Source organism: Chelonia mydas, chromosome 4, assembly GCF_015237465.2.
Source record: "Chelonia mydas isolate rCheMyd1 chromosome 4, rCheMyd1.pri.v2, whole genome shotgun sequence".
Lineage (NCBI taxonomy): Eukaryota > Metazoa > Chordata > Testudines > Cheloniidae > Chelonia > Chelonia mydas.
This window is the reverse complement of record NC_057852.1, coordinates 79,056,695-79,082,663: the sequence shown is the minus strand read 5'-3', so window position 1 is coordinate 79,082,663 and position 25,969 is coordinate 79,056,695. Positions and strand designations below refer to the sequence as shown.

The 25,969-nt window shown below is 40.6% G+C and overlaps 1 protein-coding gene across 6 annotated transcripts in view; it reads right to left on the bottom strand.

Annotated features, from left to right (window-relative positions):
- The window catches only part of TENM3 (teneurin transmembrane protein 3), a 2,200,211-nt gene that overhangs the window by 61,987 nt on the left and 2,112,255 nt on the right, over positions 1-25,969 (bottom strand). For 3 of the 6 annotated variants that reach the window (XM_043546023.1, XM_043546025.1, XM_043546026.1), the window contains 6 exons: positions 20,358-20,384; positions 18,734-18,754; positions 17,675-17,821; positions 9,152-9,368; positions 8,011-8,130; positions 7,329-7,590 (listed from right to left, as the gene is read on the bottom strand). In XM_043546023.1, the coding sequence (XP_043401958.1) occupies positions 7,329-7,590; positions 8,011-8,130; positions 9,152-9,368; positions 17,675-17,821; positions 18,734-18,754; positions 20,358-20,384 (794 nt within the window). The remainder of the gene's footprint in view (positions 1-7,328; positions 7,591-8,010; positions 8,131-9,151; positions 9,369-17,674; positions 17,822-18,733; positions 18,755-20,357; positions 20,385-25,969) is intronic. The other 3 variants (XM_037897578.2, XM_043546027.1, XM_043546028.1) reach the window with 1 other exon arrangement.

The window sequence follows — 25,969 nt, the reverse complement described above, 5'->3', positions numbered from 1 at the left end:
ATTGTAAGGGATCTTGTGAGCAGCAAATCAACAGTTCGGCTTACAATTAAGACCAAATGAATGATAGAGCTCATCCATAGAACTGAATCTCCAATGACACATTAGAACTGAACAAAGACCACACACCTGCTGACTGGTCTCACCACTAATTAAACCAATGATAAGTGAAGGGAGTAGAAGAAAAAATCTTTGTAGTTCCTATGCTCTCATTAGGAGGATGTGGGGCAGGAGAATTCACTCTGGACACCAAACTGAGCAAGGGCTTGCAGAAACCCCAAGTCAACCTTATCATTTTGAGCATCTATGGTATTCAGCTATGGAAGTGTAGGGGAAGAGAAGCCACTAAAACTCAACTTCAAAATGGCTCCTCGTCAGGGCCACAGAAAGATTCATCCCACCAGCAATATGGAGTGTTAGACATACCTGAACAAGGTTTATAGTGGAAAAAGAGCTCCTTGTTGTTATGTTGTTTGAGAATCTCCTCGTAAGAATGGCCCCTGAAAAGGGGTTGTGACAAAGTTCCTCCTCTGCCTTGGTGGGTCCTGCGCTTATTGGTGGATTTGCTCGCCTCAGAGGTTCATGGCAGACCTCAGTTTGGCCACTTTTGTGGCTCAAATCTGCAGTTCACTCAATTAGCCTCATCACTGGCCAGCATGGGGAAAAGGAAGAAGAACAATTCCCGCAGACTCTGCTGATCCACCTAGTGGATCAGGGAACAAGCCAGAGACCTTCCTCTCTGGTGGAACCCACAGTCCAGGTTAGCTCCTCCGGTATCAAGTAGGGAGTTGGGGGAATGGAGGGATGGGGGGAACCCGGGCCCGCCCTCTACTCCGGGTTCCAGCCCAGGGCCCTGTGGATTGCAGCTGTCTACAGTGGTTCCTGTAACAGCTGCGTGACAACTACAACTCCCTGGGCTACTTCCCCATGGCCTCCTCCCAACACCTTCTTTATTCTCACCACAGGACCTTCCTCCTGATGTCTGGTAATGCTTGTACTTCTCAGTCTTCCAGTAGTACACCTTCTCACTCTCAGCTTCTTACTATTCTTGCTACCAGCTCCTCACACAAACACCACAAACTGAAGTGAGCTCCTTTTTAAAACCCAGGTGCCCTAATTAGCCTGCCTTAATTGATTCTAGCAGCTTCTTGATTGGCTGCAGGTGTTCTAATCAGCCTGTCTACCTTAATTGTTTTCAAAAAGTTCCTGATTGTTCTGGAACCTTCCCTGTTACCTTACCCAGGGAAAAGGGACCTACTTAACCTGGGGCTAATATATCTGTCTTCTATCACTCTCCTGTAGCCATCTGGCCCGACCCTGTCACAGGGTGGAAAATGGAGGTTATGGAGGGGGCAGAGAGGGAGGTAAATTCGATTGCATAGTTGGAATGGATGATTTACCCACCTGACCATCGTTATTCCACTCTAGATGTGGAAAAAGAGTGCTAAATGGTGTGTGGGAATCGGCAGGTGGTAGCCTAAAGTATCTTTTAGATGGGGGTTGAGATTGGGATAATGAGGTTGTCACAGAAGGTGCAGGGAAAGGGAACTTCTGAACCCTGTGACCACAGGCGCCAACTTTGTGGACGCTCCGGGGCTCAAGCACTCATGGAAAAAAATAGTGGCCAGTTTTCAGAATGGAGAGAGGCAAATAGCGTTGTCCACAGGGGCTTATACTGGGACCAGTGCTGGTCAACATATTCATAAATGATCGGCAAAAAGGGAGGTGGCAAAGTTTGCAGATGATACAAAATTACTCAAGACAGTTAAGTTAAAAAAAGACTGCAAAGCGTTACAAAGGGATCTCACAAAACTGGGTGACTTGGCAACAAAATGGCAGATGAAATTCAATGTTAAATGCAAAGTAATGCACATGACAAAATATAATCCCAATTTTACATGCCTAAATTAGCTGTTACATATCATGAAAGAGATCTTGTAGTCATTTGCGGTACTCTGAAGCACTATGTTTCCAGAGTACTGCAAATTTATAAGAATCCTTTTCACTGTGCCTGTATCATCCTGAACTCATTCTCCAGCTTCAGAAGACTTAAAAATCATCTCCAGTCATCAATAGAACAGACACAACTGAATAATGTAGCTGTCCTTAATGTGCATCAAGACAATACCAGGGAACTAGATGCAAATAAGATTGCTGACATTTTCATCAAGAAAGCAACAGTGAGACATAATGTCTTTAAACTGGGACGTTAGTGAAGATAGCTTGTAGGTGATTGGAATGATTCAAAGATACTGTAATTCATGGCACATCACAATAACAGTAGCTGCTGTCCTCAAAGATGTATCTGCTGCATCTACTTAACTGGTCTTCCTCAGTGAGAGCCTGAAATCGAGCTCTCTCCTTGTTGATGAAGTCTGTGAATTTGGAATAATAGAATCATAGGACTGGAAGGGATCTCGAGAGGTCTTCTAGTCCAGTCCCCTGCACTCAAGCATTACAATAATTCAGGTAATGATATTTAGCCATCAGTGCTTGGTAACTGGCTATTCTGAACTGAAGTCTAGTAGAAGCGAAGATTATTCCTCCCAATAAAACAAGCAATTTACCCTCTTTATCGACTGGAGTAGATCTAGGATGTTGCTGTCTAGATCTGTCTATGGCAGCTCAGACAACTAAAGAGTTAGGAACAAGATGAGAAAGAATGAGTTCAGGATGATACAGGCACAGTGAAAAGGATTTTTATAACAAGATGTCCGCCCTTTTGGCTGGGACAAAATAAAGGTTTTTTTCCCTCGTGGGGGTAAGGACATAAGTGGCTGGGGTATTCCAAACTGTACTAGCTGGTTCCAGAATGGCTTCATTAACAGGAAGTACTATTTGGCTGGATCTAGACAACTGGAGGATCTCCACGAGTTTATGCTGAGGATCCTGAACCTTCCTTAAGGGAGATCCGTAGCTCCTGTGCAACCCAACATAACAGTTCCTGAACCTGCTTCTAGTCATTAGGGGGAATGGAGACATTGGAGCAAGTGCTTCATTGAGAGATGGTGAGGGCAGTCTGGTTGGTGCTGGCAGAACCGCTGGATCCAGCTCATAATCTTTCTCTTCCATGGTGTCAGGAGGAATCTCTGGCTGTCCTCTTGGTGAGGAAGAGTGGACTGACTCCCTAGATTGCGTTGACTATGCTGGATGATACAGGTCCCACACTCCCCAGTTTGGCCAATAAGGTGGGTCAAACAGTGATTGTGAAGGTCCCCATGGCATGGGGTATCAACAGTTTTGAGGCAGTTGTAGGTTTGGAGGTTGGTTCCAGACTAATCCAGGTCGCTTGTCTAGGAAGGCATGCCTCAGAGGAGGAGACATCGGTTCATTGGGTGGTTCAGAATTTCCTGAGAAAGAAAATGCTGATTCTGCATCCATTAGCAGTACCAATGGTTCTGTTGTAAGGAACCCATGACTAGATGATGGAATGGGAGAGAGACACTTCCACTTAAGTTGCAACTCCTGGTGGATTTAGGACCTCCTTTGTGAGGGAAGGACCTGGTGGTGATGGAGGCTGGGGATCTCAGAGATCAAAGGTGTCATCAGATGGAGCATAAGACTGCTCTCTCTAGAGTGCAAGGGATCTTGTCCATATGAACTAACAGAGCTGGAGCAATTAGTACCAGAGGCACTGTTGCTGCTGGAGTGCAGTCTGGTACTGACAGAGCCCTGGATTTGTGGACTTTCTTGTCATGACCCTGTGACTTAGAACATCCTAAGTCCACACAGGCTAAACAAGAAGATTTGCCCCGGGTCTGACTGTGGCCTCATGGCCTTCTCCAATAAGTGCTTCTTAAGGCAAAGTTCCCACCCCTCAAAAGTATGACCAGGGAACTAGTAACACGATCTACACCTCGCTGAGAGGTGCGCAATCCCAAGGCAGTAAAGGCAGTGTTGATGGTCATCATTGCCTGAGAAGCAGCATGGGCTGGAAGCACAGATTTGAAGCTCAGAATCCTGGGCGTAGTACGGGGCAGAAGGGAATTCCTCCTGATGGAGAGTGTAACTATTAAATTATCAAATTTAGCTAAAAACTATCAGATAAAGCTCTAAAACGTTTTACAAAATATATACATATGTATTTGCAGCTCACAGAATAAAGGAAGATGAAGCTCCAGACACTGGAGGTGTCAACCCAAGCCATGCAGTGGTAAGAAGGAACTGGAGAGGTGGTCAGTCCACTCTGCCTTTTATCTTCCAAGTTGGAGGCATGAGGAGAGCGAGGGCACATGCGCAGATTAACAGACACTGCTGTCAAGAGTTCTCCGACTTGGGCGCATGTGTAGCCATGGAGGAATACGCATAGGGACCATCACTCAAAGAAGAAAGTTAAGTTTAGACTCTAAGAGGCACATTATACTTGTTTACTATGTAACCATTTCTGTTTCCACTTGTTATCCCTACTCTCTAACTCTTAAATCTCAATTTTTGCTAATAAAGTTATGACTGTTTCACAATAAATATATTTTAGTGCTGTGATGTTATACAGGATCTGATCCTGACTTGTACCCGTCAGCCTGTGTGTATACTGTTCCTCTGGAGAGAGAATATCTGGTAATTTCTGAGTGTCCCCAGTGACGAGGCTGGATACTGCAGTGGGGATGCTTTCAGAGGATTCAGAGGCTAGGATACACCTACTGTTAACCTGCAAGGCAAAGTAGGGGATGGCAGAGGCCTGAGGAGATTGTTTAGGTGGGCAACAGACTGATGGTGTCAGGGAGCTGACACCCAGATTAGCACCAGTAACTCACTCTCTCACTGAGGCCAGGGGGGAAACAAAGCGATCCACAGTCTTGGCACTCTGAGAAGTGTCATACCAGGATCTAGTCCTTCTGCTCCAATGACTCATATTCACAGTGGAGCAGCTTCAACAGGAGAGATTGAAAGAGCTCCACATCAGAATATCCCATAGCTCAGTTGTTAGGTCACTCCCCGGAGAGAGAACAGCTCCCTGGGGGACTTGAACCGAGGGTCTCCCACATCTCAGGTGAGTACCTTAACCACTGGGCTAAAAGTTATGAGGATGCAGCGGTTCTGGCACTGGCTGTTTTCTGTGAACTCATGTATTGGACCATTCCACGAAGCGAGCTGCACGCTTACCAGCTCAGACCCAACAGGCAAGTTAGACAGAGGAAAGACTATCTTTCTCCAGTCTGTGGAATGCTCGGGGGCTTAAGTGTCTGTTAGGTGCCTGGCATGGGACTTCAGTGCATATACGCTCAGGCAGACACAATGGCACCTTGAGAACTTTTAAGGCTAAGCAAGTTTGGTTGACTGAGGGCTCAGTGGAAGCTGAGCAGGTATTTTGTGAATCCCAGTGGGGCCTGATTCTGGGATTTAGGCACCTACAGTGGCAGTTAGGTGCCTAAATCCTTTTGTGTGCTGCACTGACTCTAAAGGTAACGATTCATCATCCCCTAAAAGTACTGTTTCCAGAAGAACACTCTTAGGGTTACAGTACCTTTAAGGGATGATGAAGTGTTACCTCTAGAGTTAATGCAGCACACTATTCTCCCCTGCGTGTGGTGCTGAGTGTTGCCAATCTACATTAGCAGGATGGTTGATTAGCAGGGAACTGGGGAGTTGCTCCTCTATGTTTTCTATGCCAACTCCAATCTCCCCTACAGTAAATCTGGCTCTGGCTCTTTTCAGAAAAACAAATGCAAGCATTCCTCAGAAACTTAATGGATAGTTTTTTAATAGAATAAGCTGCAAATCTGAATTTGTACTGGGAGATGTAGCATTATGCACATGCTTCTGAGATTAGAATCTGACCTTCATGGAGTATATTAGTCTTGATATATTTGTGTAACTTCCATTAGAAGAAATATGAGTTATGTGTATGCACTGAGTGGAGAAAACAATCCTTACTTTGTGTTTTTGCATAGTCTAATTATTAGCTTTTTGCATGAATAATTAGTGTCTTACCTTAATCAAAAAGTGCTCACATTAGCACAGGTCAAACAATAAGCCAGGTGTGAAGATGGCTTTTTGGAGGGGGATTGTTTTTATTTTTTTAGATATGCATATGTAACAAAAAGATTTTAAGGCTCTTTACAACTAGCATTGTACATTATTACTTTTCCTTGTTTTATAATAATATATTTGCCACTTCCCATCAATTTTTGGAACCAAATCTATCATATGCTGCCACAACATGAAAATTGGAGCTATTTTGAAATGGATTGTATTACGCAAATAATTTTTGACCTAAGTTGCAGCTATCAAATGTAGAGAAACAGCACTGAAGGATAAAAGCCTATACTGGGTAGCCTAGCCTAGGCTTAAATATATTTAATTGCAATTTGTTTATACTTTACCAGTTCCTACCATGAATTATTTTATTGTTTTGTCCTTTTCTTAAAAGCTCTAAATGTAACCAATTTTAATTGCACCCGCTATGTTCCCCCTCAGGAAGCAAGGATATTTCTTCCTGAAGAGTTATAAAAACATGTTCTACACAGTTATAATGAAGCAAGCAAGCAAGCAAGCAAGAAAACAAACAAAATAGCTAATTTAGCAGGAAAATCCAAGATGATTGTCATTTCTTCAAATGCAATTCTATTTGGGAGCAGAGGAAAATTCTATTAGTGATTAGTTATTTGAGATTAAGGAATGTAATGTAATGTAATCTATATTAGAAACAAAAAATCTTCAAAGCATATATTTTTAGTTCAAAACTACATTTTTGATAACTTTAACCCAACTTTAGGTCTTGCTCCTACGAAGTGTGGAGGTGTAAAGGTTTCAAAAGGTACTCAGAGTGCTCAGTGCCCTGCAAGATTATGTCCTTAAATATCACAAATGCGAAATTTCTCACTTACTACTGAAAAAATACAAATGCACATAATATTTATTAACAATGAATTGATAACATTAATCAAACTATAGTCCTATAAAGGCTTTGCACTGCAATAAAAAACCCTTATCTCTCACTTGCAATTTTATAGGTGTCTTCTTAAAAATAATAATTTTGAGCACTAAGGGCTGACAGTCATAAAGTCAAATACACAAATCTATGCCCATTTTGAACATGCAGGATCATCAGATCCTGTAAGGCAATGCACAGCTAACATCTGTCAGTTCATGACACGCAGTATCTTATAATTATGGCAGGCATGTATAAAAGTCAGGAATTTGCATGCATGATACTTTTGTGCACCTGATTTTGAAAATACATAATACTGGTGTTAACTTACTCACATATAGCACTTTTTCACTAATTATGCAACTTTCTTTATTATTATAGATCAGCAGCATATATCTTCTTCATGATAATCTAAAATACATCTGATAGAAAATGTTATTTAGTTTAAAGCACATTGTACCTGTGTCTCAGGGATAATGGGACTGTCTTCAGGAGAAATCCTAAAGAAGGTAGATAAAGGTGATGACACAATGACAGGGTTTGGCCTCACAAATCCACTCAGATCACAGCTGGGAATGTCATTCTCTTCCTTCTTCATGACCAGGGTATCCATGACATAAAAGACATTCCACGGAATCCACACTGTGTGATACTGTGTGAGGAATGGTGATCTTTCAAATACCAGAGTTAGAGATGCACCACCATTTGCCACCAAGTCAAACCTAAGAGAAATCATAAGGTTATTCAGCAAAGTAAAAAGAAGTCTCATACTGTGCAAAGCCATTTACAGTTTGCATTTTATGGATCTGATTCTTCATCCTTTTGCTCCCGTTTTATGCCCGTGTAACGCAACTGGAAGCAATGGAAAAGTTATTCAAATTACATTGGTGTAAAACTGGGGTAAGAAAGTGGAAAATATGGCCTCTGTGTTTAAATAAACAAGAACTTTCTCCTTTCTCAAAATAATAATTAAAAGAAATAATCAACAAATAGGAAAATGTCTGATAACTGTTTTTGCAGTATTTACAAAGGAACAGTTTGCAGTGATAGTGTCTACAACGCCTGGTGGAACAAGGCTTTCAAATTAAGTAAAACTGCAATCTCCATATTCTAATGATAGAAGTGTCTGGCAGCAAACTTACATTCCATCTTGGCGAGTGATTGTATAACCATATTCTGGATAATGTAAAAAGGAGACATTAACTCCAATGAGTGGCGTTCCATCGGCAGTTAATACTTGGCCCCTGATGACAGATGCAAGGCTGTGGGAAAAGGTGCAGAATTAGATTATGCAATTATTTGCTCAGGTATTACTAGCATGATTATCAGTAACACAACTTTAAAAAAACACACACACCATTACATGGCATCTATGTAATCCATACTGAAACTCTGCCAAGCCATTGCCCTCTTATAAACTCTAATTTACATTCTCTAACTGCTTCTATATTTACCCTGTATATTTAATTTGGTGCACATTGTCTTGAGAGAGTTACCAAGGATTTAGGGATGAATTTTTAAAATTTATAAATTCTAGACTTTCCTTCTGTGTCATATCTCTGGCATTTTCATAAAGAAAAATGTACTTTCCAATTAATTCCAAGGCAATCTGTAACTCTGTACGGACCAAGAAGTATAAAATGTAAAAGGGGCAATAAGGAACATTTGTGCACCAACTTTTAATCAATTGCTGTGCCCAACTGCATCAAATGCTGCTAACTGCAGATTCAGGAATGCTAGTGTAAATCATCTTCTTTCACTCAGTGAGATGTAAGACACCTGCTTTCAGTTCCTGGTTTATTTTTAGGGCATTACTACTCTGTAAAGCACCAGTCAAACTGTATATTGCAACCATACTGTCATGCACTTAATAATCCTATTACATTAATTCATAATTATTATTATTTACTGACCTCAGCTTAAAAAGTGCCCCTCTGCCTTTCCTTCTGGGGTATTTTCATTGGTTTGATATATTGCCAACTGAGCTAACCCAAATCAACTGGTTAAATGAAGATTTATTTAATCTTGAATGAAATAGCCTCTTAGAACCTAGGTACTAACACGGCAAAGTGTGTGTAACTCACTAGCGCCAGCCATTTGAATTTTTGTAAGAAATCAGGTAAAATAGTCATATTAATATTTTAAAAAAAATGAATGATGCATTTGTTGAAAGCCCACCCCATTAAATGTCACAATTGCAGTGGACCTCCTAACAATGTGAATCATATATACACTTTAAAATATCATTTTATGCTGATGAAGGAATGATCTATTCATATTCACCTCTTATTGAAAGGATTTTCTCCAGGTATTACATGGGTGCTGTCCGGCCCTGTAAGAAAACTGATCCGGTCATAAAAAGATTTGGCAGCTTGCTGAGACGGTGATTGTTGGCTTTGGCTAATGATATCTTGGGGATCAGGCAGCCCACGACAGTAGGGCTGATTTTGGCAGGAACTCTGCAAGCAGCAGTCAGGATCCATGCAGTCAATTAATCCATCTGTGGGCAGAAATTCAGACAAATGAATAATACTTCTTTCTGTTCTTTATAGCTGAATGAGCAATTAGACACAATTTTCATTCAGAGGGATTTAAAATTATTATAGTATGAAATAATATCAGTAGTTTAGATTTTTAATAATTCACTTTCAATAAATGAAAAGCCCAACCTTGTACTGAGCTCCCAAACTCCCATGGAAATCAATAGGAATTGAAGCCACTCAGCATCTTGCAGGTTTAGTCCCCATATTAAAAATAGTTATTAAAAATTTTGCTTATTTAAAAAAAACAAAGCATTTAGGCTCTCCAGACACAGCTGACTTATAAATATTAAATACTTTTTATGGAGGTTAAGTAGCTTTTATGCAAGGTTATTTGGTATGCAAGGAAGAGAAACAGGTAACTCCCACTCCACTGATTTCTTGAACCTATATAATGTATTTGTGCTGCAAATAGCTTTAAATATTAAAGAACATTTATCAAGCTAGATTTTTTTAACTTTGGAAGAAAGGGTTTGTGGCTATTAGCAAAGCTAAGTCTTTTGCATAAAAATGTATGAGAGAAAAATCTATGCTAAACATTTTATATTTTAATTCATGAGCAGCTGGTGCTGAATGTTAGCTAACACAAGCATGCTTTATGTACACGTGGATTTTTTTTTTATGTATAGGTGCAGCACATTCACATATGATACAGATTAAACCTGTCATCTCTAGAAATCTAATATGGGGGGGGGATTAAAATCAAACTCAAATAGATTACTGTTTAATTAGCTGCAAGTAAAACAAGTCTGGAAACATCAGCTACAGAAAGTTTTCTAGGTAATGTAATACAGTATCATAGAGCTGATAATTGTTTTCCCCAAAAGAGGAGCAAAGCTGAAACAGCTCAAGCATATTATCATTCAATTTAGATAAGGAAAGAGGACTGTATTTTTGCAAAAGAACAGAAAATATACTGATACAGCAGCTTGAGGAAGCCTATGATAGTTCCATTTACAAAGCAGCTGGCTTTATTATTAAAACTAAAACCACACACGCAAATAAACCATGGTTATATTAATGCATTATGTGCTAAAATGATATAAGTAAAGTTTTCTTCCAAATGTAGCTTATGCTGCATTTTGCTTATGAATTTCTGTACTACATGGAACAGAGTTAGTGTGCTGGCATAGTATTAAGGGCCTGATGATCCATTTCTTGGTCACATAAAACTCCTACTTCAGTCAACCAACATCAATGGGCACTTCAGGAGTGGTAAAGGAGTGATGACTCAGAGCATACATTGAATTAAGAAGAAGCATTACTGATAATACCTGGGAGGATTTTCTTCAGACTGATTCCGTTAAAATATGAAAGCTTTCATAACCAAAATATTCTGATACCATATTGGTTTTGGCTAGACTAACATGGGTCAGTATTAAAACCCAGTACAGTCACGGTTAAAGGCTTTGTTTTGATTTTTACACTTCTATGTTCTCCCTCAGGCAATATTTGGTACAGTTGCCAAAGAGAAATGCACAAATTTAGTCATTCATCTTTGTTAGTTTATAAAAAGCAAATGTACATCTGCTGTGTAGTCTGCAGGTCATAAAACTGCATGAGATTGACATCTTCTGAACTAATCAGCTGGAAATGCATTTTTACAAGCCTCTCTGCTAACATCAATCAGAGAAAGAATCTCATTTTCACCAGCCAAGATACAGGTACACACTGTTTGTTATTTTTCTGTGGAGTTTATCAGCAACTTGCCCAAGCGAGTGACGGATGGTTATGAATCTGGCTCTCTATAACTTAAGAGAACATTTTTCATTCTTTCTCTGTACTTATATAGCTAGTGCTGTCTAGTGACACTAAGTTGTCTGTCTATTGCCCTCTGTGTCAAAAAGTAAAATAGCCTTGGTGGAATAGCTCAACAAAATCATTGATGTATTTTAGTTTAGCCTAAAATTATTAGACTTGACTTAGCTGCTATATTTCTCAGAGTTAAAAGAAAAAAATACAAGGAAAATCAAAGATGTTCCAGCCCATTCAATAATCATTACCAACTCAAGGAGACTATTTTGTATTTTTTAGTCTAGATATAAGTTGTTCTTTTATGTACAGCAGGTATGTATATATTCGTGTAGAGAAAATGTTCATCCATTCAGAAAGTTTAAAATCTTGTAATAAAAATCTTGACTAGCTGTACTTTTTCCTTAGCTGAAACATGCACAGAACTGCAATAGGATATGGTCTTCTTTTAAGAACTGCTATCTCTAGAGATTAATAAAAAGGCACTGAAAGGGGGGGGGTCAGAACTCCACTATGGTGTCTTTTGTGCCATTTTCCTGCCCCCTCTGGAAAATTGGTACATTTGGGAAGTAAATTCAAAATAGGATATAGATAAGAGACCCACAAACTGGCAAATTATAAGCCCCGTTTTTAAAAGAAACATGAATTAAATAGGAGGTTGATGGGTAATATTTCTCAAAGGTGCATTTTAGAATTAAATTCTGCAAAGCAGGCCAAGGAAGGATGGCAACATCATTTAACCCCCATAACTAACATTCCTTTTGAAATTCTATATACTATGGAGTCAAGGTGTAGGAAATGTATTTTTTTGCATAGATTTATTTATTTCACTATCATAGAATCATAGAATATCAGGGTTGGAAGGGACCTCAGGAGGTCATCTAGTCCAACCCCCTGCTCAAAGCAGGACCAATCCCCAACTAAATCATCCCAGCCAGGGCTTTGTCAAGCCTGACCTTAAAACCTTCCAAGGAAGGAGATTCTACCACCTCCCTAGGTAACGCATTCCAGTGTTTCACCACCCTCCTAGTGAAAAAGTTTTTCCTAATATCCAACCTAAACCTCCCCCACTGCAGCTTTAGACCATTACTCCTTGTCCTGTCCTCTTCTACCACTGAGAATAGTCTAGAACCATCCTCTCTGGAACCACCTCTCAGGTAGTTGAAAGCAGCTATCAAATCCCCCCTCATTCTTCTCGTCTGCAGACTAAACAATCCCAGTTCCCTCAGCCTCTCCTCATAAGTCATGTGTTCCAGACCCCTAATCATTTTTGTTGCCCTTCGCTGGACTCTCTCCAATTTATCCACGTCCTTCTTGTAGTGTGGGGCCCAAAACTGGACACAGTATTCCAGATGAGGCCTCACCAATGTCGAATAGAGGGGAACGATCACGTCCCTCGATCTGCTCGCTATGCCCCTACTTATACATCCCAAAATGCCACTGGCCTTCTTGGCAACAAGGGCACACTGCTGACTCATATCCAGCTTCTCGTCCACTGTAACCCCTAGGTCCTTTTCCGCAGAACTGCTGCCTAGCCATTCGGTCCCTAGTCTGTAGCGGTGCATTGGGTTCTTCCGTCCTAAGTGCAGGACCCTGCACTTATCCTCATTGAACCTCATCAGGTTTCTTTTGGCCCAATCCTCCAATTTGTCTAGGTCCCTCTGTATCCTATCCCTGCCCTCCAGCGTATCTACCACTCCTCCCAGTTTAGTATCATCCGCAAATTTGCTGAGAGTGCAATCCACACCATCCTCCAGATCATTTATGAAGATATTGAACAAAACCGGACCCAGGACCGACCCCTGGGGCACTCCACTTGACACCGGCTGCCAACTAGACATGGAGCCATTGATCACTATAAGTCAACTTTCGTGATTAGTGGAAGTTCAAGCTCTTTCTGACTGTTTTCAAGGTCACATATAGCTCAGAATAGGACCCAATCCAAGTCTCCTATTTAATCAGTGAGAGTTTTCCCATTGACTTTAATGAGAGGCAAACCAGGCTGTTACTGTATAAATCAGCACTATAAAACTCCACAGACAGTTGCTGCTGGGACTGAGTGCCTGCTGAGTTTTTAAATGGCTTGGAGAACCTGTAGAGCTGATAAAGCCTGCATATTTTCTCCTGCAGAAATAAGCTCTGTAGGCTCCTTGCCCACGAAACTTTTGCTTTTGAGGAGCTTCCCAAGATCTACGGACTCCTAATAGATATTTCATAGACTCGTAGAATATCAGGGTTGGAAGGGACCTCAGGAGGTCATCTAGTCCAACCCCCTGCTCAAAGCAGGACCAATCCCCAATTTTTGCCCCAGATCCCTAAATGGCCCCCTCAAGGATTGAACTCACAACCCTGGGTTTAGCAGGCCAATGCTCAAACCGCTGAGCTATCCCTCCCCCCAGAACAAACAAAAAAAGTCTGAGTGGTGCACTGTGGGTAGCTATCCCACAGTTCCCGCAGTCCCCGCTGCCCATTGGAATTCTGGGCTGAGCTCCCAATGCCTGATAGGGCCAAAAATTTGTCGCGAGTGGTTATGGGTAAATGTCGTCAGTCAACCCTCCCTCCCTCCGTGAAAGCAACGGCAGACAATCATTTCGCACCCTTTTCCCTGGATTGCCTGAGCAGATGCCATAGCACGGCAAGCATGGAGTCCGTTCAGCTCACCGCAGCAGTTATGACCATTGTAAACACCTCCCGCATTATCGTGCAGTTTCAGTCCCTCATTGCTCCTTATACTGTGTATATGGAGTTGTGTTTTAGGATAAACTGATTGCAACTGAGAAAAAAGACTTCACTTTCATTTCAGAAGATAAGTGAGATCCTTACATGTACATTTTACTTTACTCTGAGCCATAACTAGCTGATGATTTTTATAGGAAACCACAATTGACTTAAATGGAAATTCTACAGATATGATAATGATAAAATATGGGTCATTTTTATATAGTGTAATACAGGAGCAATTTTTCTAAGTGAGGAAGTACAAGCATCCTCTGTCTTTGGGTGCACATACTTGTTCCCACTGAATTCAAATGGAGTCCCTCCCCTCCTCACAAGTACATTAAAAGCAGAATTCAGCCTATGCTCACTGTGCGCATCCACACTCCAATATGGATTGTTAAAATGTGAGCTAAATCTCAGAAATTGGTATCCACCCTAAACCCAGGAAGTTTAAGAAAAAAGTCATCCTTCCTTTACAGGACAGGGCGCAACCCATAGTGCAGCATGGAACCCTACAGCAAAAGGCAGATATATAATATCCACTCCAGAAATATGGCAACAATGCTTAGAAAGAAATGTGTTTAAAAATAATCCAATTCTATAATTGAAGTCAATGGGAGTTTTGTGCTCTAAGAGGTTACAAAATCAATCCCAATAACAGCTAGGAATCAAAGCAACACCATGCAGTATTTAAAGTAACATTAAGCATAGTATCTAATTTAGCTAGCAACCAAGACAACAATAATTATTTAACTACTGAATCTAACAGAACATAAACCACAGTGTCCAGACTAGTCACCGATATAAATTCAGCCAATGTGCTCAGAATATTATATCTCCTAAAATAAACAAATACAGCTAAGAAATGTCTTTTTGCTACTACCTAATGTGGTCTGGAATCTGGATGGCTTATTGGGAGATTAGCTGCTTGATTGCTAAAACTCTTGGTGACTGGAGAAGCAACACACCTCTCTCTAGGCTGACTTCTAACAAACAGGTGCTTCCTTTTCCTTGTTTCTCTTTCAGTACCCTTTGAGCTGGGTTATTTATTTATTTAAATTATTTTGAATCCTTTCCCCTGGGCCCAATCAAGGTTTGAAATTAATAAAAAACCTTTTGCTGTGGTATATAGATTAAAAAATAAATTAAACAACCAACCCCACAAACAGTCCACTAATGGAACAACACACCCAAGAGTAATATTATCACACAATGTGACTCAACCCCCACCGCAACAACATTTTGCCAACCCTCTTTCCAGATGGAGCTGTGAAATGTTAATCATGAAAATAAAAAAAACTATAGGAAATAAAATAAAATGCTTCACCATCCTAAAAGTCTTAGACCTTTTCTTTTGCTTTATCATTCATTTTTCTTATTTCTTTGTATGAATATTTTTCTGTGTTTTCTTTCATTCTGTTTTCTCTTTGCTTCATCAGTTTCTGAGCTCATGTTTTTTTCCTGATCCTACTACTTATTCTCTCTCTTTCCTCTTTTCTTGTGTCTGAAAAATATCTCCTTTTTTCCTTGATCTCTTTATTTTGTTTTTTCATTTCCCATTAGTTTTCTCTCCCTGGTATGCTATTTGCTACTGAGTCTCTCCTTTAGTTCCTGATATCTTACCTCATTCTGTTTTCACTCATACTTACCCAATCTGTTTTCTTCTTTCTTTGGACTTCTACCTTCTCTCCCTTCTTCCTTAACATCACCTACTTTCTCCCTCCAAGTTGTTCTTGTTCTAGTCCATCTATTTTTCTGTTTTTCCTTCTTTTCTACATATTCTTTCATGTTCACAATTTTTCATCTCTCCTCTTCCTTCACAAACACCTTGTTTGTCTGAACATGATTCCCTGAGCAGCACTTGTCAGTTGCTATAGTCTAAGCCAGGTCTACACTAAAAAGTTAAGTTGACCCAGCTACATCGTTCATGGGTGTGAAAAATCTTCCATGTACCTAACTACCACCTCTTGGGCAGGGGGACGAACTACAATGATGAGAGAACAACCTCCTGTTGCTGTAGTGAGTGGTTACACTGAAGTGCTACAGGGGCACTGTTTTAACTGTAGATGTAGCCTAAGGGTATAACCACACTGCAAAAAGAAACCCAGAGCAGCGAGTCTGAAACCTGTGAAACCTGACTCAGACTCATGCTAAAGGGCTAAAAATAGCAATGTACTTGTTCCTCCTTGGGCTGGAGCCCAGTCTCTGAAACATGGTGACAGGGTTGGGTCTCAGAACTTGAGCTACAGCCCCAAGTGAGACCATCTACACTGCTATTTTTAGCCCTGTAGCAAAATCTGAGTCAGCTGACTTGCGTCTCAGACTTGCTGCTATGGGTTTTTTGTTTTTTTTTGCAGTGTAGATGTACGCTAAAACTACATTCTCCACTGAAGTCTACATTGATTTCAGTGGCGCTGTGCCAGCCTACACAGGGCAGAGAGCTCGGTCCAATTTTGGCTCACTGTCCCACTGAACCAACTGGTCACTAGAGCCTAATGGGTCACCTCAGGACCTAAACTGTGAAACATATGAAAAGTTAGCTCAAAATACAAAATAAACAATATAAACGTGTTGGAAATAAACATTTATCTTAACATACAATCTGAAAAATAGAAAATAAACTGAGCAAAGATGTTTTGACAATAATGTTTTCCTCATGTATGATCTCAATGATAAATGTTGTTATTACTACTATTCTTTATTATGTGTATAACTGAGATCAGGGCCACACCATGCTAGACAGAAGCAAAGAGACTATGAGGAAGGGAACTGGAGCAAACAGCTAGTCAACGCAAGGAAGGAATGTCCAGAGCAAAAACTGAAATTGGGCACTGATGACATAATCTTATTGCAGCTGCTTGCCTCTGCTCCTTCTGGTTGAGCTTCTGGGTTGCCCCTCCCAGCAGTTTCATTTCCCCAGGCTCACAAAGAGGCAGGGTGTGTGTGGTGTGGTAGGGTGTGTGGGGAGGTGGGGATAGGGGTTGGGGTAAAGGGCTCTCCCCTGCAGAGTTCTGAGATGCGGGGGGAGAGAAGCAACAGGAGTAATGTGAAGTTCAATCCAATATTTTACTATATTATTTCCTTCACATGGTAGATATGATTCTGAAGACAGGTTGATAAGTTATATCTACCTTTTATATCTCTTTTAGGCCCCAACCCTGCAGTGAGATGTACGCAGGCAGATCCCTGAAGCCAGTGGTCCTGCACGCATGTCATTGTGGATTGGGGCCTTGTTATCGAAAAAGAAATATTCAGTTTGTTGGATAAGTGACAGACCACAGGATAGCAAGTAAAAGAATGGCTCTGGGAGTGTGCTGTTCATTACCTGCCTTCACAGGTTATGGATAAATGAGATATTCTTATACTGGGCACACATCCTGTGTTTCCAGCGATATGGTCCCAAATGCAAAGTCTTTACACAGTCCTTTCACTCAATGATATTCCTAATGAAGTCAATGAAAATGTTGTCTTAGTAAGGATTTTAGAACTGTTCTGTATTTGTGTACAATATGTTTCTAATGCTTGTGGAATTAAGACCCTACTGTTTGTCCTTGCATAAAATAACGTTATCTGGAATCTAATGTGTCACTAATGGATTTCTAAATACACCTTTGTAACCAACTCTGGCATCCCAAATGAAGGCAGAAAATGTTGTAGTTCCATCTATTTTTACATGAATCTCATCAAGCTAGTAAAATATATGTATGCTTCTCACAGCAGTATTTTTACACTTGATTGCAAAATTGCTTCTCAATATATTTTCGCCAGTGTTAAAATTTAACTCAGTGTATCTTACCTCCTTCATTGTCCTTGCTATCAGTGCACAGAGTTTCCATGGCTACATCACACCCTGCTCCTCTCCATCCTGGCTGGCAAACACAATGCCAACCATTTTGGTCCAATGTACATCTTCCATTGCTATTGCACAGACCAGGGCAGCCCTCTGTCAAAAGAGACAAAGAAGGAAACCACAAGTGATTTAAATATTGCAATTATTTTCAGTCTAAAAAAATACAAACAGGGGACACTTACTGGGAACAGGCCTTTATAACAGCACAAATACTGTAATTGCACATGGAGAGGAACAGCAACATTACCTCGGGAAATCTAATTCTTAACAAAGTGGCATCTTTGATTGGCTTGACACTTGAGACACCACTTACCTGTGCAGGCAGGAAATATATGCAACAATCCTCTAAAATACCTGCAGGCCAGACAAAATTAAGTTTTTATTTTCTTTGACAAGTAGCAAGAGAGGAGCGCACAGCGCAAAACACAGTCATGTAGAGTGATACCACTTCTGTGCTTACGGTATAGATTAATATTTGCTTTGTGCAATATTGGTCACTTGCTGGTACAGATTTTGTTAAGCTCCTCGTTACTTTAAATAAATCCGTCCAGATTCTGAAGTATGAAAGTGAGTATGATTCTATGCACACAGTAAAAGAGAACATTAATTTTCTCTGGTCTCAGAGTTGCCGTATATTCATGTGAAATTACAGTACATTAAATAATCACACAAAGTATAGGCCAGTTTTAATGACTATACTTTATGCCAAAAGTACATTCCTTTTCACAGAATAAGCAAAGCCCAGGAAATAGTAAAGCAGCTTAGCATCTATTCTAACAAACATTAGGATTCAGGCTGCATACGGATGGGACAGGACTGACAGGATTTCCAACTAAATGTAATAGCTGTGCGTATTTGATTACTTAGGACGGACAAAATGAAATACCATAAGGACCACAATAAAACATTGATAGACTGAACAAAAACACGGTAGTGACGTGCTTCAAGACAGATAGCGGAGAGTGATTCTTTGTGACAATCTCCCTAAGGCTTTTGTGCTGTTACCTTTATATCCTATCTTGTCTGCTTTTATGGCCAAGGAGGGAAAATTTGGGAAACAATTAAAATAATTTAATATATCCAAAATCTGTAATTGTTTTCAGTCTAACATTACATAAAAACAATATCTGTCACTTCCTACTGATGAAATCTGGCATGCAGCCAACATGATCTGTATGAGGATGATGACACTTTATAAATATGTAGATTCTAGTTCCTTATCTATGATAGTGATAAGACATTGACAGAAGCAAGTACAGAAATGGTATTAAATATCCTTAGTAGTAGTGGTGGCTACAAATCAGATTTTTTGGACACAACAGTTATTTGTAACTATACACAGCATAAAAATAAATAAAACTTGCCACAGCATTTTTTTATTTTTACTGGTTTTGTATTATATACCTATACGTAAACTAGAAAACTGCCTGGTTTTGGTTAATGTTTAGTCACTCTTGGAACAATCTGTTCAAGATAATTATATTAATTTGTCTTCTATGGAATTATTAATTTACTGACTCCTTTCTCCACCTATGTAATGCAAAATAAAAAAATTCTATGGGGCATTATGTCTTTTGTAAAATTTGTAGGTACAGAAGGAATGGAATCATAACAGCCTCTCATAACAAGGTATGATGGAGTTATACTTATGGATATCATGTCATCATGCCAGGCTGAGATTAGTCTTGCTGCCCTTTTTCTTTTCAGGCTGCAGTTGCCAACTGTATTTATTAACTGTATATGCAAAAGGCTAATTTTGCTTCTGAATACATTTATTCTGCTTTGTTTATAGAAGACAGAGATTTAATTCCCTACTGACAAAGTGTTACAGAAGTCACCTGAGTGCACTCAAGACTTATTGTATGAAAGCCTGGATATTGTCATGAATATTGCCATATTCTAATGAAAAAAGCACAAAAAAGGAATAGAAAAAAGGTAATTTGGGGAAAGAGGGATAGGGATTTTCTTTTCAGAAGTATGTTTTTCACCTAACTTTTACCATAACTGAAGATATGAGAACCTTTGCTGTTTTATGTTGGACCTTATTCTGCCCGTGAATTTTGTATCTCTGATCCATTCCATTGCAAACCTTGTAAGGCTTTTTACAGCTTCTCATACAAAACATAAAATAGGATTTCACATAGTTTTTCAAACATTTAGAGAAAGAGAGGCAACAGAATCTGTATATTAACAAGGTTGCGCTCTCTCTATTTAATCAACATATGCATTAGAATTGACGATTTCTTACTCTGTGACAAGAGTGACAGTTTGCTTCTTTTCTTAAATATTTAATGCTTCACAACTAAGTGCCCAACTAGCAGGATTAATAAAACAAACAGCAAATGCACTGTTATCTTCAGTTTTTGGTTTTGGAAAAAAGTAATGTATTTGTACAGTACATATAAAAACTTATGTAACAATTAGTAAAATGTTCATGTGTGACACAAAAGACTTAGTATTTTAAGTCTGAGGTATGTATTAAAAGTAATGTGAACCAAATTTATAGTTCATGGAATACACATGAGAAAAAGTTGCTTTTGCCAAATCTAGTGCAGTGGTCACTATAAAAATAAATATATCAATAAACATGTAGTCATAGTCAGGTTAACAAAGAGCGAATATACAGTACCTTTAACTATCTTATCCAAATAGTGAGCTTGAGAATTAAAAAGAAAAAAAAAAAAAAAGAACAGACAGACATTTCAGAAGTGTCACATAGGACAAGAATTGTTCAGAATTCACATGCAAATAGAGCAGGTGCAGCTGACATGAGAGAGACCTTACAGCACACAACAGAAATGTATTTCATAGCTTCTAAAAATGCAAAATATTATTTTTCAGCAGATGTAATCATGACTCTATGAAACACTCAGCATTTAAAAACAAGGCTACAGAATAAACAGATGCTACCTTTCAAAGACTGGGTTTTTCTTTTTTTCTTCCTTCTGACTGTTTTAGTCATATTTTGACTTTTATGTAGAACAAATATCAAAACTAGCAAAGAAATATGATTTTAATGCATCTTAGATCAGTTACTTATGAACTTTAAAACACAGACCAGGCTGGAAGATCAAGTCTTTGGTTTTCAGGTCATGTATTGCTCAGACAATACAACCAGCACAAATATGATATCTTAATTCTGATCTGGATTAAGAGCATTTTAAGGAGGAATAATTTGCCTCTTCTTTTGCTCAACTCAGTTATTCATCTGAGCACACACAGCTAATTATGCAAAACAGTGAGCTAAATTCTGTAAGTGGGATTTTGTGTGGAGGATAGTAGTCTAGTAGTGATGGAGTTGAAATTACCAAATCCATTTCATGTAGATAGAAGGCTGATGTTAAACTCAGGTTTTAGATGTATAAAAATAAATAACATTGAATATCCAAGATCAGCAAGAATCCAACCATAAGTAATGATATCTAGAAAGAGAAGAAGCCACTAAGTTAGTTGTATTCTATGCCACTTAACCTTTTGCTAACTTGACATCTGGAAATTTGGAAGTGGAGTTGGAAGTTGGGAGGAGGGGAGAACATTCCAACTTCCTAGTCTTTGAGGAAGAAAACGTAAGATGCTCAAAGCATAACTTATTTTTGCTAATGAGAAGGTTAAAAGTTGACAGGACAAGATGTAAATAGTAATAACAGGACATTTATGACAGTAACTACAAAGTAAATATCTTTTCAAATAAACCACAACTAAAAAGAAAAGAGATATAGCTGCATTTCAATGTGGGCCCAATTCTCCCCTCATCTACACCAGTGTAACTCCAATGAATTTAATGGGGTTGCTCTTTGATTACTCTCTGATATGCATGAGAGAAGAATCAAGTCTTGTCGATATAAACTGTGAGCACTAATATTTGTTTGAAGATTATATGCAGTACATTTGTGCTACTGATGTATTTACACACATGAAGATATAGCACATTATTAACAAACAGCTTAATAAGTAGAATAAAAAAATAATAAACAGTTATAGAATGGAAAATAACAAAAACGAAATGGAAAAAAATTCAAAAAAACTGGGAAAAGCATGTTTTTATTAAATGAGCTGACCGTGCAGCATTGCCTGCCTGAATGGCACCAAAACTAAAGAGAGGATCATACAGTGAAATATTAAATGCAAGGGTAAAGGGACCACAGGATCTCTAACTGCTTTCCTCTGCCCACCAAGAGGCTCCTTGGTGGGATTTGGGACAATCTATCAAAGTCTCAGCCACTGGCACATATATATTTATAAGGTCTCCCTTGCCTGTTTCTTTCTGGTATTCTGGTATGATAAAGCACTCTCATGAGCAGTTTGGCTAATGCCAATAACCATGAGCCAAAAGGTTAGCTGCAGTATCATATGATGAAAGGGAAAAGAGGCAGTAAAACAAACAAACAAACCTATCCGGGTGCTATGTTGACAGGGTCAGGAGGGAGATGTGTCCAGGCCTCCTCAACCAGCAGGGTGGCAGATTGATGCAGGGCTTAGGTGTAAAGTATGTTAAAAAGTTTGATGGCGTGAGGGGGTAAAGGGAATTCTCATGGCTCTGAATGGAATGTGGAAAAATACAAGCAGAGGTGTAAAATTCCAAAGATTTTCCAGTATTATTACAAAAGAAAATAGAAATCAAGCATATATTGCACTCACAGATCGTGCAGTATAAACAGGTACATACTTAACAAGTGGCAGATACATTTCCCTTATAAATTGTCCTGCAAAGAATTGTTAATGCTGGCTGAAAATTCACATTTACCACTGTATGTTTCACCACAGATCACAACTCAGCCTTTTTTTAATTTAATGTTTCCCATTAGTCTTCCATTAGAGACATAAGTATGTAACATCCTTAGCTTATTCATAAGCTAGTTTCTGTAGATGTGCTAGAACAGCTACAGTCTGCAAATAAGTATATATTAAATCCATTTATTCCAATCAGCTCCTGTTTAAATCAGCATGAGCAGCGTACCCATTGATTTGATATTCCTTAATTGATACTCACTGCACTGTTTTATTACTGATTACCCTGTCACAAAGGATTATAACAGTGACATAATTTTAAATGCTGTATAACAAATTCATATTCTTATTAATTTATTCATACACTTTACAAGAGATTTTCACTTACCATAATCTTTCTAGTCAAAGTTTAGAATATAACATGCCAAATATTCTGTTTAGTAAATAGTCTCGTTAGGAAGTCTATCTAGTATGATACTGTGCCAAAATACTTTGCCAGTATTAACAGCTTTTTCTTCAGACAGGGAATATAAACACTGTTCTTAGGAAAATTAGTTATGGGTTTGATTATTTAATTTTTTCTGGGAAGTTTGCTAAAAGGAAAAAATAATTAAACCTCTCATATAAGTTTGGCTCCATAAAAACCACATAAGCATGCCTTGAATGACTCCAGAATGGAGACTGTAATATGGATATTTGCCTTGGCTACACGTAGCAGGCTTTAGGCAAATGATTTAACGAATGCCGTGGATTAATGCTGGGGGAGGAGGGCGTGGAATGAGCATACCTGTTTGTGGAAGAAGTATGAAATGTACTTCACAAACTAAAAAATAGCAGACACATGGATGGATCATTAACAAACAGTTCAGCATAGCTGTATAGTACTAACACTTAACTTCATTTTGGAGCCCACTCATCCCAAAAGGGGTGTGCAAAACTAACTGCAGCACGTTTCCTCTTCATCCACTTTACAATATAATCCTTACAGTCCATAAACCAAATTATGGACTCATTTACAGTGGTGAAAATCCAGAGCAACTCTGCTGGAATCGAGAGTTACTTCACTATAACTAGGAACAGAATTTTGCCCTATAATACTTCCTTCATCTTGGAGGATGTTCCCATTGCTTCCATGCTCTAGCTCTGACTTTCTCTTTTCCTTAGTCCTCTCCAGTCTTGTCAGAAGAAAGAAGAGAAAAAGAAAGAAGAAATCAGAAAGAATGAAGAAAAACAGAAGGAGAGGAAAGAGGATAAGAGAAGAATTCTACTTCAGAGAAAGAGCTAGGGGAGAGAGCCATTGGAACATTGCTTCTACATTCCTCTCAGAGCTCAAAACCTAGCTTTGTACTGGATCAGCCTCTCTCTTAAGAAGCAGCAGGCAGTACTCTGACTCAGCTCCACAGCTCTGTGTTGCTGCCTGTAATGTCCAGAGCAGCTGTCTCAACGCAGAACCACTTTTTCAGCCACAGTATCACGTTAAAATAAGTATTTCTGAAATTTATGTGAAAACACTGGACCTCCTAGTGGTTCCTTCAGTTCCTTTTCCGCCTACCTGGGCTACCAAGCACACTCTGCTTGTGCTCCTTCCTCATAATTCTGTGGGAGAAGTCCCAATCTGTTAAAAATATTGCTCCATACCTCCACCAATTCCATAGCCTTAAAAGAGAAACATACTTACCTTGTGCAGTAACTGAGGTTCACTTTACGTGAATCTGCGATTGGAGAATTTCAGCAGCAGTGCCTGGCTGGGTCGCACATGTGCTAGCCCCGTTTCACCTCGCTTCTGGCGGTTACATAGAATTGTGCGACAAACCTCATCTCGGGTCCTTCTCTGCTCCAGAGTCCCTAGCATGAAACTCTGAAGTAGAGGGGAGGAGGGAGAATAGTAGAGCACCTACAGGGATAACCATCTCAAAGAACCTCAATTACTGCACAGTATGAGTAACCGTCTCTTTTTCGAGGAGTGTCCCTGTGGGGTGCTCCACTTTAGGTGACTGTAGAGCAACGCCCCTCAGTGGAAGGAAGGGGCTTCCAATTTGCAGTTGTGATGGATGATAAGATTGTGAGTCCAAGCAGAGTGTCTTGGCCAGATCCATGAGCACCTCATTTATCAGGACGGCAATCTTGGATGGAGTCAGTGTCTGGAGCAGGGGTGGGCAAACTACAGCCTGTGGGCCTGATCTGGCCCCTCAGGGCTTTGGATCCAGCCCGTGGGATTGCCACCCCCAGGGTGCCACGGGCCCCACGCCACTCCCACAAGCGGCCGGCACCACATCCCTGCAGCCTGTGGGGGGAGGGAGGGCAGGCAAAGGGCTCTGTGTGCTGCCCTCGCCTGCAGGCCCCACACCCCATCCTGCAGCTCCCATTGGCGGGGAACGGGGAACCGCGGCCAATGTGAGCTTTGGGGAGGTACCTGGAGGTGCAGCAAGAGCAGCGCGCAGAGCCCTCTGCCTCCCCCCGCCCTGGCCCTGGCGCGCGCCGCTGCCACCCTGGAGCAGCGCCAAGTAAGCGGCGCCGGGCCACAGCCTGAACCCCTCCTGCACCCCGCACTCCAACTCTCTGCCCTGAGCCCCCTGCCACATCCCACACCCTTCCTGCACCCCAACTCCTTGCCCTGAGTCTCCTGCCGCCCCCCGAACCCCTCCTGCACCCCAAACCTCTGCCCTGAGCCCCCTCCGGCACTCCACACCCCTCCCTGCATCCCTGCCGCACCCCAACACCCTTTCCTGAGCCCCCCTCACACACTCTGCTCCCTCCTTTGCCCCAACCCCTTGCCCTGAGCCCCTTCCTGAACTCCGCACCCCTCCCTGCACCCCTGCCCTGCTCCTGCATGCAATTTCCCCACCCAGATATGGCCCTCGGGCCAAAATGTTTGCCCACCCCTGGTCTGGAGGATGTCCAACAGCTTATGTTGTGACTCTGCAACTTCTTTCAATGGTATCTTTAGAGAGTCCACAATCCTCTTAAACAGCTCTTGAAACCATTTAAAGTTATCACCTGTGCGTGGTGGGGGCATGAAAGCTTCATCCGGAGAGGGGAAGTAAAAATTGGCAGCTGGGGTGACCTCTTCCAGTCCCTCAGGTGGCTCTTCCAGGGATTCAGAGAGTTCAGCATTGAGGGTGATGGGGAATGCCTTGACCTCTCTCTGTGTGTATTAGGAGGCTTAGAGTAGTGCTGATGGTATGGCACCCTGGGTCCCAGTAGGGCCACTGTGGTGGGAATGGCATTGGTGGAGGAATCCAGGAATGTCTGTACCACCCATGAGCTTTGGGTCTGGGATGGTGTTCAGATTGTTCTGGAGGACCTGGTCTGATAGTTGTCTGGATGGGCGAGGAGTGATGTGAAGTGTAGATTTCCCTTTCCTCATCATCATCCTCCTCACTGGAGGAAGGAGGAGCTGATGTGGATGGTGGTGTAAGCTGATATGGTACTGAGCATCTTTGTGCCAGAGAAATTGCTGTGATGCCGAGAACATCGGTATTGAGAAGCGTGCTGTTAGCAGTACCGATACAA